General features: G+C 49.8%; 1 protein-coding gene across 15 annotated transcripts in view; it reads left to right on the top strand.

Annotated features, from left to right (window-relative positions):
* The window catches only part of NFIA (nuclear factor I A), a 362170-nt gene that overhangs the window by 101380 nt on the left and 242626 nt on the right, over window positions 1-18164 (top strand). For 9 of the 15 annotated variants that reach the window (XM_063344271.1, XM_063344275.1, XM_063344270.1 and 6 more), the window contains exon 2: window positions 8572-9103. In XM_063344271.1, the coding sequence (XP_063200341.1) occupies window positions 8572-9103 (532 nt within the window). Of the gene's footprint in view, window positions 1-2316; window positions 2708-8571; window positions 9104-18164 lie in introns of those variants that run through there. The other 6 variants (XM_063344283.1, XM_063344282.1, XM_063344280.1 and 3 more) reach the window with 1 other exon arrangement.

Here is an 18164-nt window from a genome sequence, read left to right as displayed (position 1 = left end):
GGGAGAGGCGGCGGCAGCGCCCGGCCCGCACCCCCGGGCCTCCCCCGGGCAGGAAAAAAAAAAAAAACAAAAAAACAAAACCCAAAAAACAAAAGAAAAATTCCAAAACCCAAGGGGGAAAAAAAAAAAAAAAGCACCTAACGGCAGGCGGCAATTGGCTGCGGCGGTTATTCTCTTCCGGGTTCCCAACGGCTGCAAGTTTATTTTGGCTATTAAAAAAAAAAATCGCGGAAAAATAAATATTAAAAAAAAGTGTCAACAAGCGGAGCCAATCGTCTGAGCCCCGGAAAGTTTCTCACGTACTCTTTATACCTGCCCATGGTACGTGGCGCTTCTTAAACTTCTCTTTTTTTGTTGTTTGTTGGCTTTTGGTTTGTTGGTTTGTTTTTTTTTTTTTTAACCTGATTTCCACGCTTTCGCAGCGGGCAGCAGCTATTGTCTGGGCGGGCGCTGCGCGGGGTCTGGGCGCGGAGGGAGCGCGGGTGTCAGCACCGGAGTTGCCTTCCCCCCCCACCCCCCCCCCATTTCTTTTTTTTTTAATCATTTTTTTTTTCCAGGGATTTGAGAAAACCGCTGAGCTTGACAGATTCCGCCCCCCACGCCCGCCCCCCCCACCCCATCACCCCCCGCCCCTCCGTACGCGCCGTCTGGAAGCGCCCGCGGCCGCGCACAAAGAAACGCGGCTGGGCGCGGGCTGTGACGGACCGCGGCGGGGGCCAATCGTCGGGGCGGGGCGGTCTGACGTTACCCAGCGCTGTCCAATCAGCGGCGGGGGTGGGTGTTGCGTCGTTTGAACTCCCCCGGGGGGGAGGGGCGCGCCTTTTTTTTTTTTTTTTAATTCCCTTTTTTTTTCGGGATTTTTTTTTTTTTTTTTTTTTTGCCTTTTCCGCCGAAGTTGGCGGCGCCCCGCGGGGACGGAGCCGCTGGCGGGGACGGAGCCGCGGAAACCTCCGGATTTTAGCCCCCCCCCCCCCCCCCACAAAAAAGGGGGGTGGGAGGGAAAAAAAAAAGCTTAATTTTTTTTAAAAAAGCTTTTATATATATATATATATTTATTTAAAAGCGTGCTTAGCAAAACGCTGAGTTGGGAAAAAATAAGAATAACTCACGCGCCCACCCGTTTACCGCAAAAAAATACCGCGGGGTGTGGAGAGAAGGTGTTTCTGCTGTCGTGTCCCCCCCCTCTTTTTTTGCGGGGGGGAGGGTGAGGGGGGTGTCCGCGGCTGCGGAGGGGCTGCGCTTGGCCGCGGCCCCTGCCTAGAGGGCGCAACCAGCCGTCCCGCGGCCAAAAAGTCTCCCGAAGGGCGGCAAAAGTTACTTAAAGATAATGCTGCAAACCGCAAAAAGGCTGGGAACGGTGCAGCGCGGAGGGCGGGGGGGTGGGATGCGCGGGGGCGGAGGGGAGCGCTTTGCGGGGGTGCATCCCACCCCCCCGGCCACCTTTTAAACGAGCTGCCTGGTGGGGATTTTTTTTCCCCGTGTCCCGCTACGCATGGGATTTTTCCCCACCGGATAACTACGCGCAAGGACGCGGGGGTCTCCCAAACCCAGCATCAGCGGGAAACGCTATTCCCAGGGATGGGAGGGGACACCGTTGGGGTGGGGGGGGACGGACGGGACGGGCACACACGGGACATACACACAACACACGGGACACCCTGCGAGTCCCCAGGAGAGGGCTGGAGAGCATCCAAACCCCAAACCCAAACCTCGCCGGGTGCCAAAACAATGCGCTGAAGAAGTGGCAGGAGGCGCGGGTGTATTTTTAATTTTAAGGAGTGATTTTGTTAGTAAGGGGGGCGTGGGGGTGGTGGGAGGTGGGGGGGAGAACAACGCGACGTGCAGATGAATTGATGGGTTGCAGGTTTTTTAAAATTTATTATTTTATTATTATTATTTTTAAGTGGAATAAGCACCCCTGACCATAAAGCGCTTGATTTAAAATGACAAGTGCCAAAGGCGATGGGGAAAGTTGTGAACGCAGCGTCGCTCCCGTCCCCTCCCCGTCCTCTGTCCCCCCCCTACCCCCAGCCAAGGACCGAGCGGAGCCGCAGCCGTCGGGAAAAAAAATATATAAAAAAAAAAAAATAAAAAAACCCCAAACACACACACAAAAAAACCCAAAGAAGAAAACTTTGAGCCCAGCACCGCTCTCCTCTCCGCGCACTGCCCGCGCTGCGGGGCGGCGGGGCGGAGGGAAGGCGGAGGAGCCGCATCCCCCTCCCCGCCCCTCCCCGCCCCCGCGGGCGGCGCGGAGCGCGGAGCGGAGCCGGGCGCGGAGGCAGAGCGGCGCGGAGGGGCGCGGAACTGGAGGAAGGAGAAGAAGGAGAAGGAGGAGGAGGAGGCCGGGGGGGGTGCGGCGGAGGCGCGCAAGCGTGCGCTATGCCTTTAACGTCGCGCAGGGCAGGCATGCCGAGCGCGTAGTGCGGGAAAGTCGAGGCGGGGTTAAAGTTCAGCTCATGGAGCGGCTCCGCGCTGGCTGCAGTTTGGCAGAGTTGGAAATGTGAAAGCAAGAAGCAGGCTCGGGGCTCCCCCTCCTCTCCTCTCTCTCTCTCCTCTCTCTCTCTCTCTCTCTCTTTTTTTTTTCCCCTCCTCTCTCTCCCTCTCTCCCCCCCTCTCTCTCTCTCTCCCTCTCTCCCCGCACACGCACACCTCCAAACCGCAGCCCCCCGCAGCAGTCATGTATTCTCCGCTCTGTCTCACCCAGGTAAGCGGCTGCCGGGGCGCGGAGGGGCCGGCGCTGCGCGGGGGGGTGCGTGTCGCTGCGCGCCGGGGAAGGGGCACGAACGCAGCTCGCCGAAACTAACTTTGTTGCCTTTCGCTTGCGTCCCCCCCCTACCGCCCCCCCCCACCCCCCAGCCCGCACGGCCATTTGTGTCGGCACATGGCTAATGGCGCCTACTTATTAATGGATTAATTAATAAAGGGGGGGTGGTGGTGGTGGCGGGGTGTGTGTGGGGGGGTGGGGGGGGGCTGTGCTGCGGGACGCCCCGCACGGCCCCGCCGTGCTTGGTCATCCGCGATCGATGCCGCCGCCGCCCGCCCGCACCGCCGCTCCGCTCCGCGCCCCGCCGCAGCCGCTGCGCCGCTTCCAGGCGCCCCCCGCACCTCCCCACCCGGGGGTTACGCGGGTGGGATCGGCCCCGCAGCCTCCCCGCATATTCCTCCCCCCCCACCCCCGTCACCGGGCGCGGAGACGGAGCGTCCTCCGCACCTGGGGTACGCTCCCGCGCTGCAGCCGCGGTGTGCCCTCCGCACCCGCGCAGATCGAGCCCCCCCCCCCCCCCCCGCCTCCGGGGGGAGAGGAGGACACCCACAAACTTGTCCCTCGTGTGTATGTCTGTGTCGAGTCCTCCCCCCCCCGCCCCAGCGACCCTCCCGCCCGCGGATCGGGCCCCCCGCGGGACTCGGCGCAACTTTTGCGCTCCCCCCTCACCCCCCCGCTTGCGGCGGGACGGGGCTGCGCGGGGGCGGGAAGGGAGGAGGGGGGAGGGAGGTCGCCCCGCGGTGCCCCCGAGTTGCGCGGCCGCGGAGCGCCGCCCGGCCCCCCCCCCCCCCAAACCCCCCCCCCTCTTTCCCCGCACGCTGCTGCAGGACGCTAAATTACACACCTTCAATTAGCAGGATATAATGGTTTAACGAGGAAATGCTTTGTGGTGGACTCAAACCCCAGATTATTTCCTCCTGCAGGAGATTTTGACTACATTATTCTTATTAATTTAATTTGAATATTTTTTTTCTCCCGGTGAGAAAGCCTCTCCGGGTTCTTTCCGTCGAGAAAAAGGCAACGAAATGCAGAGCGAGGGGAAGCAGCTTCCCAGGCAGCCTGAAGAGCTGCAAAAGTTTCGTCCCCTTCCCTCGCCCTGGTGTGTCGTCCCCCCCCACCTTTCCCTAGCCTCCTCCAAATTTCTGGGGTGCCAGGCGAGGAGAAGCCAGGCCGTCGGGGGCACGAAACTCCACCGGGTTTAAAAAGCCGTCCACTTGATTAAAGGCAGGAGGAAAACGGGAGTTTGCGAAGGACGCGGGATGCGACTCCGCGCTCTGCCTTGCCCAAAGTTTGTGCCTTTAATTCAACTCTGCAAAATACCTGGGTTTTGTCAGTTCTGCCTCAGCGATACGCTCCTCGCAGGGCCGGCACCGCGTCGCTCTGCATCCGCACGTGTCGCTCCGTGGGTTCAGTAGGCCCAGTTCCACGTTAAGGAGAGAAAATAAATCCATGGGCCGGTTGCTCCCTGTCCTGGTGTCGTGTCTCCCCCCACGCACTTTTTTTTTTTTTTTTTAATTTAAAAAAAGAAAAAGGCAAGTACTGTGCTTTTACTCAGTTGTGCAAATCTCGCATTCTTGTTGCACGTTTGGAAAAGTAATATGAGGATTAGAGGCCTCCTGACAAACTCTTCCCTCCGAAGGATCAATTAGGTGATTCTGTCATTTTCTTTAGAAAAAGGGGGGTGAGGCCGGAGCGACAGCAAGCAATTTCCTATTTTTCATTTCAGGAGCTTTTATTGATACAAGTTTTGGGACAGAGATTTGTTTGGGTGGGTTTTTTTTTTTGTTTTTTTTTTTTGATCTTAAGTTTTGGTTCAGATTTAAAGGGAAGCTTTAGAAAGTGGGTTAGAAGAGGAAAACAAACAAAAATCCCGGTTATGAGCGTATTTATCCAAGCACTGGAACTGAAATGGCACGAGCATTTTGTATCATCTGTCAGGAAAAAAACCTAAACATCGTTGCATTTACATATCTGCTGAAGAGCTAGGAAAGAGTTGGGGAACGTACGCACATCTCCTAATAGATTTACAAGCAAATGGATTGTAAAAAATATTAACAAGGGTCGGTGTAGCTGGCTTAATTTCAAAAAACATCAGCAGAAATACAGTGTTTCAAAAGACTCCTTTGCAGTGTTACACTATTGCGGGCGCCTTTGGGCCGGGTTTTGGGGCTCTTTTGTCGTAGGGGATTTTTGGTGGTGGTGGTGGGGTTTTATTCCCTTTTTTTTTCTTTTTTTTTTTTTCCTTTTTTTTTTTTTTTCTTTACACCTTTCTAAAGAGCAGAGGAGAATTTCGGTCCACGCAATGCAGAATTGTGCGGCCCAAATTTTAGGTGCTGCTTAGAAACAGGCTGCTCTCGGGAGGGCTGGATCCTCAAACTTTGCAGAGTAGTGAAATGAAGCAAAAAAACCCCAAACAAACCCACCCAACTTACTTTTTATTCCCGCTTTCCCAGCTTTCTGATGCCTTTTATTTTTAGGTGACCCATCAAACGCCGAGGGGGGAAAGCAGACGCCTTTATCAAATACTTTGAAAGTTTCCCTTAAAAGCGAAGTTGTGGAAAGGCAAAGATCCTCTCCTTTTCCACCAGTTACTTAAAATCTTGATATTTTGCAGCGAGGCTGCAGGCAGGTCTGCACATCTGTTAGCACACTTGCATTGACACATTTCCTAAACTTTTTTTTTTTTTTTTGGGGGGGGAGGGAAGTATAATAACACTGAAATAAATAATTGTATTGTGCAGAAACTGCTTCCCCCCCACCACCACCTCCCCGCTTCCAGCCCAATTTTGTTTGATCAGTCCCGAGTGCTTTTATTTCCACTTCGACTTTGCTAATACCTCGCCGCCGAGATTGAAGCGGCGCGATTTTTACGGAGCGGCGTGTTTACCAAGACAGTTTGAAAGTTGGTCTGTTTATGAGTCATTAACCTTTTCTCCTCGTACACCATTTTGAAAAGACACATTGGAGTCTAACAGGGACGTGCGCACCTCGCGCGCCGAGCAGCGGTGCTTTTCATTTACTTCAGCCATGACTTGACACCAAAAAGCACCTTCTTTTTTTATTATTTTCCTCCCTCTCCCCCCTCCCTGAAGTCTTTTAAAGTGGTTTTTAGGTTTGGGTTTTTTGGTTTTTTTTTTTTTAATTTTTTTTGGGGGGGGGGTGTGTTGTTTTTACCTCCCCTTTCAGGTTCACATCGTAGCAGTCAGCTTCAGCGCAGGTTAAAGCGACTCTCTCTTGGACAGCATCCAGCGCCCGGCCAAAAGAAGTCCCGAGCACATGAGATCAGGCAGGACAAAGCGCTTGCTTAAAGCAGAAAAGTTAAAATATTTCAGGGTGTACCGAGGCGTGTTTTAGAAACCAGGAGCGCTGGAAGCGCTCCCCTGGCTCATTGTGGGTCTGTGGAGCCTCTGCTGCGGGTACCTTCGCAGATAAACTTCCACTTGACAAAAGGCCTTTTTTCCTCCCCTCTCCCTGAGTGGAGAAGGGGAAGGACAGGAGGGATCAGAAGGGGGGCTTTATTATTTTTAATAGCTTGTAGGGACCTGTAGTTTTGGTATTTTTTATCAATTTTTTTTTTCCGTCGTTTCCCCCACACCCCCCCCACCCCGCCTCCCCTCCCCGAGAGCTGTTTCTGGTGGGTGAGAGCAGCTCCATGTGCTGGGATTGTGCCTCCTCTCACTTTTTGAATCTGCCGACTGCAAACTCACAGCAATCTTTTTCTTTCTTTCTTTTTTTTTTTTTTTTTTTAAACTTTATTGAAATTTGAAACTATGATCTTTTCCAGTAGAGGATGGGGGGGGGGGGGTGTACGTGGGGGGGAAGGGAAAAAAAAAAAAAAAAAAAAAGAAGAGCGTGCCAATCATTGGAGTGATTTGTTTTATTTTACCTGCTTATATTTTAATGATCAGTCATAGTACTTGTGATTACTGCCGCTCTGCTGTGCTGTAATGAAATATATTGTGCCGGTTTTGGTAGTTTTTAACAATCTGTGTTTAAAATAAAAATAAATGCTGTGGTATTACCTATGGATTTAAGTATTTACAATTCAGGGGCCACTCAGAATAAGTGCAATGAAAGCTTTTGGGAAGTCAGCAGAAGGTCTTGAATTACAAGAGGATTTTGCTGATAGATATTTCTACTATTGATTTCTCAAATTTTTCCTGATTTTTGAAAAGAAAACGCAAGTTAAAATAAGGTGTTGAAAGGAAGTAAGATGTCTCTGCTAATAACAATATTTGCACGACCTGTGATGATTTGGGTAGGAAACGTACTCCATGGGATAATTTAAAAAAAAAAAAAAAAAAAAAAAAAAGTTAGTTAATCTGAAAAATCCCCAGTGTTGCCTTGCAAGGGTAGGCAGCGGGTGGCTTTTACCATGCTGGGGGAAAACGTTGCACAAATTACTTTTCATTTTTTCCCTCCTGGAGGGCCCGATCCTGAGAGGAGGAGGAACTCGGCCCCTGGAAGCAGGGACGTCCCCAGCACGCGGTGCTGGATCAGGCCCCCACAGGCTATATATGTTTTTACGTCCGGCCCGGAGTTTGGTCATTCATTTATTCAGAGAAAAACAAAAAGCGTGGTCCCAGTGTGTTATAATATGTTTTGATCTCCCTGGCTGATTTATGTAGTACTTTCGGAGAATATATATATTTTTATTTATTTATTTTTAACAAAATCTGGGGGTCTTTCTTGTGTTTGGTTTTTTTTTTTTTTTTTGTAAAATTGTCAGTATAATTTTAATCGTGGTTATTTTTGTGCCAAGGAAGAGGGGGTGATCTTGAACTCCTCGTTACACAGAGCAAGCGGTGTCTCTGGATGGCCAAACTAACTTTCCGAGTAGGGCATTTCTTTTTAAATATATGAAAATACGACGCAACGCATAAAGGAAAAAAAATTAATAATTCTATGTGTATTTGCAGAAGTCGTGCTGAGGTTTTCTGTTACCGCATTTTTCGAATTTTCCTGTTTCTTTTTATTTTCTAGAAAGGCTCTGAGTTTGTCTTCTCCTAACATGCGTAAATATCAGGGTTTTATTTGTTTTTATTTTTGAGTAAATGTAAACAAAACTTTTATTAAAAAAAAAAATAATGGCGAGAGTTGCTTTTTCTAGGATTTTAGTGTCAGTTATTGTTTCGCACGCGGGATAAATCATCCACCTTACTTTCCGCTCCCGTCGCCGCTTAGGAAACGGGGAGAAAACCACCCTTCATTGTATTTGTATGTGCAGCTACATTGGCGTTTTACTATACTGCCTGCTACTATTTCCAAATATATCTTAGGGAAAGTTTTACTATACTTTAGACTTCCCCATACAAACATTGATTGGCATCCAAATGTTTAGGATTTGCCAAATTGGCGGGCATACGCTGGCTACACCGCAAGCAGCGGGGTCAGGGAGAGAGCAAAGGGAGATACGCGCTCCGCAAGTGGACTCGTGGACAGGTTTTTTAGCTTTTTAACTCATTCTCCCCCTTTTTTCTTTTTTTTATATTTCTTTTCCTTAAAAAAAAAAAAAATAGGAGCGATTTGGAGCGCGGGGAAAGGGCCCCATCGCTGCACCGCCTCCGCCGGGGTGCTGGGTTTGAAGTGGGACCCCGTTTTCGGGGGAGGTTTCGGGTGGGTGCGAGGTGAAGCGGGGACGCGGCGGTGGCGGGGTCGGGGTCTGTCAGCCCCAAAAAAACCATACAAGCACCCTCCTAAATCCTCGCCATCCCGGCCAGCCTTAGCGCCTCGCGAAAGCCCTGTTTCTGAAGGCTTTTTGTTATGTTTTCGGTGACATCGACCCTTCTCTGTAACTTTTTCAGGATGAATTTCATCCCTTCATCGAAGCACTTCTGCCTCACGTCCGAGCGTTTGCATACACGTGGTTCAACCTGCAAGCCCGAAAAAGAAAATACTTCAAAAAACATGAAAAACGCATGTCAAAAGAGGAAGAGAGAGCCGTGAAGGACGAACTGCTAAGTGAAAAACCCGAGGTAAAGCAAAAATGGGCATCCAGACTTCTGGCAAAGCTCCGGAAAGATATCAGGCCTGAATTTCGGGAGGATTTTGTTCTCACAGTCACAGGAAAAAAGCCTCCGTGTTGCGTTCTTTCCAATCCAGACCAGAAGGGCAAGATGAGAAGAATTGACTGCCTTCGCCAGGCAGATAAGGTCTGGAGGTTGGACCTTGTTATGGTGATTTTATTTAAAGGTATTCCGCTCGAAAGTACTGATGGCGAGCGCCTTGTAAAGTCCCCACAGTGCTCTAACCCCGGGCTGTGCGTACAGCCCCACCATATAGGAGTTTCTGTTAAGGAACTCGATTTATATTTGGCATACTTTGTGCACGCAGCAGGTAAGTGCCTTTCTATACCACCTTCTCCAACTTTTCGGTTTATCTCCGTGCCGGGTGCCGTGCCCCGGCGGCGGCTGCATGAGCGGGGAGGGAGAGGAGGGACGTCGGTTATCGCCCTCCCGGGGCGGCCAGGGGAGGGCCAAAACTGCCCCCCCCACCCCTTTTTTGTTTGTTTTGTTTTTGTTTTCGTGGGCTTTTTAAGGTGCAGCCGTGTAAAAGCGGCTCTCGCGTATCCCGGGGTTAACGGCGTTTCGGGCATCCTTCACAGGTGTTATCCTAAATGTTGTCCTAGGAGGGATCGCAGCCGGACATGGCTTCCTTTATCCTGATTTTTCACATGATTTTGGGGGGAAAGCATATAGATATAGGTTTTTAATTTAAAAAAAAAAAAAAAGTTGTATATGTTATGCATAAAGTAGTCTGAGAAGGCCCGAGGCCTGTGGGTCAGGAGTACCAGGGGTGGGATGGGGAGTGTAAATCCCGCAGGACTGGGCTTGGAGGGGAAGGGGAAGACGGTCCCTCGATAGCAAAACCCAGCCGTGAGGTCTGAGCGGCCACAAAACAACCCCCAGACAGTCCTGTGGGGAAAAGGAGGTGTTTAAACCCCCCCTGCAATATCACAATTTATACACCCAGAAGCCAAGCGGGTCTTGAAACAAATTCCTGGTTTGATAATATTGTGCTTGTGGGGGGGGTGGGGGGAGGGAGGGGAGGGCGGCGAGATGTTTTTGCATGCGATGAAAATGAAAATCTTGGGATCTCTGACTCCAGCGCAAAGTACACCCTGCCCGCGGAGCGGCTCGGTGTGCCCAGAGGATGTGTAGTAGGTTGACTGGATAAAATAATACGCTATTGTAGTTCTCCCGAGTGATTATATTGCAGAAAAATGTGCGCCTGTGAAGTGCTAGGCCCTGGTTTTCGTGTAGAGCGTGCATGGGTCCCCCTGGTTTTCAGCCTGGCTTTCACGTTGAGGGGCTGGAGAGGCTGGAAAAAATGAGGAGCGGGGGGGAGAGGAATCATATTGTTAGAAACCACTTCTATATCAGTACGTATCAGTAAGAAAACTGAGCAAATTACAGCACCGGGAGCCTGCATTTCCAATCCGCCTTCCTTCAGAGGATCTCGCAGAAAGTTTTGGCTTCCCCAAAGTTTTCCTGCGCTGAGTCCCGGCAGCGGTTGTTACCGCAGGCGGTGTCACCGCCGTGATTTTTACGGGTACGATCCCCGTCCGGAAATAACTTTTGAGTATCCTCACAGTATTTCCTACAGATAAGCTGTGAAATTTACTTTGTGCTTCGGTGCGATCTGGTAAATCGTATTGCACTTTTGTGGTGAAGGTGAGGTAGGCAAATATTGTGGAAAATCACTTATTTACTCTGCAATTTACTATGGGGCACGGTGAAGGAAGGATTACCGATTTATGGCTAGCCGAAGGGAGATTGGGGCTGGGGCATTGCGAGTCCCCTCCCGTTCCGTCCCCGTCCCCAAGGAGACTGGCGACTCGCGTCCCTTTTGTCTGCCTCAGTTTCCTCCTCCGCGTTGGAGCGGGTGACGTGCTTTAAGAGTTTTGATATCCGCAGCTGAAAAACCGCTATGTAGTGCTATATGGCACGCAGGTTTTCATTATTTAGATTTATATATAGTGCCGTGCCGGTAAATACTGGTCTGTATTGTGTTTCCCAAATGAAAAGCAGCCTTTGCAGAGTGCAAAAGTTGTTAATAGAAGCCAACGGTCTTGGTTTATCCGGCGTGTAGGGTCGCAAAAACGTAGGATGGGGAGAAAAGGACCAAACCCAGGGCTGCAAGTTCTCCGGGGAGCTCAAAGGCATCCTCTCCCTGCTATAACAGTCGGGCAATAGACATTATAAAAGTTCAATATTGTGATTAGGGATACACCATCTTATCAGCACGCTGTTGGCAAACAGTAGCCTTGATAGCGAACTCTTATTTATTTCTGCCGTCATCGTCAACAGGCAGCAATTGCACTAATTGTTCTTCGGACTAGATCTTCGCCGCGGAGAGTTAGCGCGAGGCTTAGGCTTGTTTTTTTTTGGGTTAGATTTGCGGTTTTGTGTAAGCGGTAACGCGCCGGTGCAGACCGCACCGCTTCGTGTTTTCGGCCGTTGTTTGCTGATTGCACGCATCGCATTGTGCTCTTAATGCAGTAGCGTGTGCCGGCGTATTCCCTGCTAAACCTCACCGGGGAGGGGGACAAAATGATTTTTCGGAGGTAGCACAGAGTGGTCGCCATCTATATCGCTTCACAGAGGTGTACCGCAAGCCTCGCATATAGGCTACCTTTTTTTTTTCCCCCTTTTTTCCCTTTTTTTTCCCCCCTCCGATGTATCCCAGCAGTCTTTGTTACACCTGAACATTGGCCAAGTTGACAGCCATTGGTTCCCGCAGACCCGCAGTAATGGCAGCTTGTGCCGGGTGCGCAACAGGAAAATTACAAAAGGGGGAAAAAAAATAAAAAAAATTAAGGGTCCTTTGTCTCAAACTCCATCCGACCTCGCTCCCCAAATGTATGGACCGCTTATTTATCAGGAGGAAGTCGCCAGCGCAAATATTAGGTAGGCTGGTCAACTTACATATAGCGGATTTGACGAGCATCTGCTATAGTACAGAAGATTTGTAAACACTAAACAATGTTTTTACCTCCTTAAAAGTTTTGAGAAGTTGCCAGTATTGGCAGGAGGCACAGACTCCGAAACGTGCTTGAAGATACGTGCCAAAACCATTGTGACCTTTTCACCCATAGTGCTCGCTTCTCTTTTTCTTGGGTTTTCCTCCCCCCCCTACTCTTCGTCGTCTTTTTTTTTTTTTTTTGGGGGCGGGGGGGGATTATTCTCTTCCAAGATGCCCTTATTCAAGATGACTTCAGCAGCGAGATGTCCCTTTCCTTCTAAACATGTACAATAATTATTGCTTTGAATCCACGCTTTTTCTTCAGTAGGCACTATCATCTGTAAGGGAACACATGTGCACAGATTTAAATAGTGCTCCTTACAAAGCTACTGAAATCAATTATTCTCTTTAAGAAATGGCTGGAAAGAGAAAACAAAAATATGCAAATAGGCAAACTACATGTCATTTTCGTTTAAAAAAAAAAAAAAAAAAAAGGAAAGTAAGATCGGTGTTTTGTGAATTAGAGGTTGACCAAAAAATGTATTGAAATCTAGAGTATTGCTCTCAGTTTGCAGTTTCTAATCTGCTTAACTAAAAGCAGGCGGCATTTTCATACCCTGAACTTGGGTTCGCTTTTTAGTTTTCACTTATTCTGCTCTTGTATCAAATGACAAGTTGGAAACCATTGTGGCAAACCGTTTTCTTTGTGGGAGTCGAACAGTAAAGCTAATTTATGACCGGTCCTTTACCAGATGATCTGTATCAGAATCTACAATATACTAGGCACGTGGCAAGGTCACAATTTAAGTTGTTAAGGTCACAACCTTAGCCACCAGGCATTTGACCTTTTAGATAAAGTTAACCTTTGTTCATTAGTAGGCACTCAACCGAGAACTTTCTGGAGTTTTTTACTGCTTTGGAGTTCCTTCTGCTAATGTGATCAGATTGGAGAATAGATTCGCAATGGAAGTAGTTAAATTTTGTGAGAGGTCACAGTTTTTAGAGGCTTCTCCAGTGGACGAAGCTGGGTGGCAGGCCAGGAGGCGATGCTGCGATGCCCGATTTATTTTTTTGGGTGGCCATCATTATGCGCTTCGGGCGAGAATTAAGCTAGCGAGGTATTTGCGGCAGAGAAAATCTTTTAATCTTTCGGGAGGACATTGAAAAAAAATCCCAAATTTAAGAGGAACCTGGGGACAGGGTTTTATTTACACGAGCTCGTTTTTGTCTTCGTGTTCAGAAAAGAAGCCAGCGGAGGTGCGAGAAGCCAGCCTTATTTCTGCGACTGGGAAAATTAACTTAGCGTCTAAATATGCTCTGTGGGTAACTGCCTGGGCCGTAGCATATAGCACCTGACCTTGAACTTTAAGCAGACCCATTTCACGTTCCCATGGGCGGATTTTTAAATATTTCTACTTGGACCCACCGCAAAGAGGCGTCGATGGGAATAACCCAAAGATTGGCTAGTGCAGAGAACGGCTGCAGGTGGCCAAAATACCCGTGGAGGTACTGGAGGGGGGTCGGAAAGGTACATAAGGCTTTTGCGCCCTAATCTTTTAGGACGATTGGTGTTGATTGTTGCCGCATTAATCCTGGCGATAGGCGCGGGCAGTTCGGCGCGTCGCAGGGACGCGAGGGGTGTCCTGACAATACTCCACATCACCCAAAGCGCTGTCGCAGCGCCTCGAACTCCTGGTAGCTGCTTCGCAAAAAGTGGGGCGTTCGACGGCGGAAACTCTTGCCGGCTCATATAGGAACACACACCATATTGTTTACTTAATTATGCCGTAGCGAAGGCTTATTTTTAATTATTTAGCTGGCTGTCTCGCTTTGCTGTGATACCACATTTATTATTTAATTTGAAATCAAAAGGGCTGCGCTACTGTTAGTTTTTGATGCATTTTACTTTTGTTTTGGCTACGTTATTGTCATTCCATCGTACCGTAATCCAGATAGCCGTGATATGCAGATTGGCCAGATGGTCATGTTAACAGATTGAGAACCCACTTCCCACTGCTAAAGAGCAGGTGTAAGATCAGTGGGCTTTTTTTTTTTTTTTTTTTCCTTCTCCTTTCCTCCCAAGTTTCAACGAAAATGCTCTTTAGACAGCTCATAATGGCAGTTAAAAAGGGGCACATTTCAAATGGTGTTTGTTCTGTGGAGATAATGTGTAATATATATGTCGTTTTCACACGCATCCGAAGGCTTTTAACGCATCCGTGACATTCCCTCCCTATATCAGGCTTTTCAAAACCTCCTTCCAGCCTGTGGCTGTTCCAGCGTTCACCCAAAATGGTCCTCAAAAGTTTTGTTTGCGGCGTTAATAGTCCCTACGCGGTTCGACAGGCAAAGGGCGCTTACTGAGAAACACGCAGCCAGCTTCGCACCGGGTATCTCACGCGCTTTGCCTGTACAGGGCTCCCTGCGCACGCCCAGGGGAACCCGAACGGTTCGGTGTTCAGATGAGATTTTAATGTTTGGGGGCTCATAGTTTTGGGGTGGTTTTTTTTCTCTATTAATTTTTGCCGGTGTGAGACATCTATAGTTTTAAAGAAAAAAGTGAAACGAAGGCATCTCACAGTATTTCTGCCCTCAAGGAATACCGGGAGAAGGCAGATTTATTTTGCATTGCTTTAGCCTTATAAAAGGTGCCCAGAAAAAGTCGGTGGCGGGAGCCTGGGTCTGTATCTCAGTCGGGAGAGGTGGGGAGATGGCAGCTACAGCTCCCCAACACCCCACATTTACCCGCACCCACCTATCATGGGCATGCACGGACCGCGTGGCGCGGAAAGATATCTCCATCTACCGATGCTCTCCGCTTCGGGGAGCGGGACCGGCCGCTTTCTGCAGCCGCGGGCAGGGCGGTAGCTGACAGAAGCAGGATTTAGGTGGGACAACTGTTCTCCCCATGCAGTTGTAACTGAGCCGGTGAGTATCCGTGATAATTCAGATACTAACTGGTGCGGCACTTGGGACGGTCTGCTCTATCACGAACCCCTGGCAGGAGTTCAGTCATGTGGTTTAGCTTTCCCCGTTCTCCAACAACAACAACAACAGCAACAACAAATAAACACGGGATAAAGACGTATTTCATATGCCCAGGATGTTTTCCAGGTGATGGGTTCGGCCGGTATAAGGGCGCGTTATTTCCATACCTCCTTGCCCCGGCGGGCTTTGAGGTGCAGAAGCGGGAGAAGCCTTTGAATGGTAAGAAAGTTGCCCAACGCTGCTGGCTTGTCTACAAGCGACTGCACTTTTATATTTCCCTTCTTTTCCACCCAATGATGAATAGCATTAATTTAGATCTATTTAAGGCGAGTGTGGGAGAAACCACAATCTTTGTTGTGGTCACTGCTGTACACAGCGGGGCTGAATGTTTCTCTTGGTTGAGGCCTCAAAGCTGAATCTGGAGAACCCAAAACATCGTGTCAGCTTTTCAAACCCTTCAAAGAGACAGTGGAATCCTAATTGTTCATAAAACCCGTTATTTATTATTACAATTATGTATTTTCTCCCCATTCAGATGTAAAGGAAAGGGCATCCCTCGTTTTCCATGCCTTGAGCTTCTTCGCAGCTCCTCCTCCTCCTCCTCCCCTCCGTGCTTCGGGTTCAGGCACCGGCTGAGGCTTTCGCAACCAGCAAACGAATGCCAGGCGCTGCTCCGTAAACCCTCAATCCCCCCCCAAAAGCCCGCGCTTTGTCATATACGTCCCGAAGTTGGACCCTGCGGGGCTTGGGGACTGTCCCCAGTGGGGTGGCTTTTGGGGCATCCTCGCTGGGAGCCGCAGGTCCGGCTCTGGCCCCGCTTCCTTCTGTGCAGGCAAGGGTTGGAGCTGCTGATTAAATTAGAGGCTGTAAATTCCAGGCAAATTATTTTAGCCTCCCAACAGCAGCCGACCCTGAAGGTTTCCTTACGACAGTGAGGGCTCTCGGTAGATAAGAGTTGTGGGTGAACTAAAATTCCTTTTACTCCCTTTTGGTTTTTCCGTTCACGTGATGCTCTCCATTCATTTCGTCTTCGGTTATTGTTAATTATCACCTGCGTTATGGTAGCCACCAAAAAGCCCAGCTGGGATCAGCGGATGGGTCGCGGTGCCCGTGACGTGTGGGGCAGTGTTATCCCAGCAAGTTCTCTGGGGGGGTTGCAGCATTTTGTGCCCAATTGCAAGGGCAGCGCCCCGGCCGATCCCCTCGTCACAGCGTAATTCAGTTTGAAGGGATAACGGCGTATTTATATGTATTTTCTGGAAGTGTTTCCAGCTAGCATGGCTCCGTGTGGCATCGTCGCGGCTCGGCATGCAGGAGGAGGACATGGCCGCCGTGGAGCGGATGGATTTGGGCTGGATTTGCAGCCGCTGTCTGTAAAATACACAGGGGCCTCCATTTTGTGTGCCAGCCTCTCACGTGCGAGTGCAAAATGGAGAGCGGCGCGGTTGAGCGTTGCCTACAGCGAAGGTGTACGTGTAGGCGTACGTTGCCCAGGGTCCCCGCGTGGCTGCGGTGCACGCAGACACCCAGTGAGACCCGGGAGGGGGTATCCTGAGCTTATCCATCCATAGGTTCCTCCTAAGGGAGTCTCGGTCCCTTCTCTGTGTCCTTAATATCCACCCTCCCAGTCCGAGTGCTATCCCGGTGTCTCGGCAAGCCGGCACGTTGGCTCTCGGGCCGGTACGAAGGGCCCTGGGGAGTCGTTCCTCCTTCCCCGCAGGCTTCGGTACACATCAGTGCCATTAGATTAGCAAGATAAAATCAAGACGGGTTTAATGACAGGCTATTCTGAAAGTTTCCTGGACTTCATTGTTCATAACTTGGACCTGAGTCGGGTTATTTACACATGAGGATTAAAAAGCTGCAAACAACTGTGTGATTTTTAGGGGCTGAAAGCAATTAGCATATGTGGGTAGGAGGATACACTGCATGTCTGCGTTCCTTTAAAATATAAATCACAGTTATTTAATTATGTTTTGAGAGGGCAGATTTAAGGATATACTGCAAAATGCATTACCTATTATACCAACACGATAATCTTATTAACCTTGCTTTCTACTTTTTAATTTTATTGTGCGCCCTGTACAACTCTTACGATATCAAAAATAATTACTCGGAGAATACATGATGTCAGAGGTCCGATATGACATTTATCTTCACAAGTGAGGAGACGGCTATCATCTCGTGCACTGCATAGCGGCACGGGAGGCATCAGGCAGGCCCGCGCCAAGGAAAGGAAGCGAAAACAGGTTCCATCAGATGCTATTTAACGTACAGAAGCGTGCGTTTGCACATTTGTGTTGTAGCCAGGGGCCGGCTTGACCAAACTTGATGCAGTTCAGCATCCGCGGGCCTCCCGCAATCGAAAGGCTGAATATTTAACGTGCATGTGCCACACCAGTGCCGTAGGTGAGCCGGTATTTCAGGGCGACTCCGTGCATCCATTCCTGATCCACCCAGTTGGATCTCCTGTTAAACCCTGCGTTCTCCATCCCGGCCCTCCTCAGGGCAGCGCCTCTCACTCTTTCTTTATCCGTCTCTCCTAATGTTTGATACGTGTTGGTGTTTCCCCCTTATTTTGTGAGGGAATGGGTGAGGGTGATGGGTGAGGGGAAACAAATGCCATAATAATATCCCTTTTCAGAAGAATATAGTTTAATTTTGTGTGCGCGTGCAGCAGCTGCCATTGGCAAGCTGTCGTCTTTGTTGCCATGGGCTTTTTTTTTTTTTTTTTTTTTTTTGGCATGCGTGCCAGAACATGATTGGATGTTTCAGCATGTTCATGTTTTGGGGTGAGATGTATCTGTGGAGAAGCACGAAATTATCATGGGGTTGGTGGGTGTCCCAGGCCGGGTTATTGGCCCAGGTGAGCTGGTTGTGCTGGAGAGGACCGTGTGAGCATGGTACCTGGTGGTGGTTTGGTTGATGAGTACTCTGGGTTTCTCAATGATGGAAAAAGGTTGTTTAAAAACATCACAGGAGGGTGTACCACTGAGGTCTCCTCCAGCCGGACACCCATGGGGCGCAGCAGGGAGCCCCTGGCGCTCCTGGGGAAGAGCCGTCGATGGGTTTCTCCTGCCCACCTCACTCGCCTGGTGCGCGCACCCCATGGGAGGTGGTGTCTGTCCCCAGCTCTCACTGGTGCCGTGGGGAGCTGGACGGTGGCACCGGTGAGTTTGTGCTGCTGAGATCCCAACCAGTGGTACGTGGGGTCTGGGCAGGGCTTGTGGCGTGTGTGGGGATGGAGCACACCTTCCATGGGATGTAAAACTAATGTGGCATCACCTGCAAGAGCTGCAGGTGACAGCAAATCCTCCAGACCTGCCACCGTGGTGCTTTGCCCTGGCCACAGAAGTGTAGCTGGTGTTTTTCCTGCTCCTTGGCTTCATCCATTTGTCATATTAATAACACGCTCATAGCATCACTATCGAAACCCGCTCATCTC

The sequence above is a fragment of the Chroicocephalus ridibundus genome, chromosome 8 (genome assembly GCF_963924245.1).
Source record: "Chroicocephalus ridibundus chromosome 8, bChrRid1.1, whole genome shotgun sequence".
Lineage (NCBI taxonomy): Eukaryota > Metazoa > Chordata > Aves > Charadriiformes > Laridae > Chroicocephalus > Chroicocephalus ridibundus.
The sequence above is the reverse complement of the archived record's forward strand: the minus strand, read 5'-3'. Positions and strand labels throughout refer to the sequence as shown.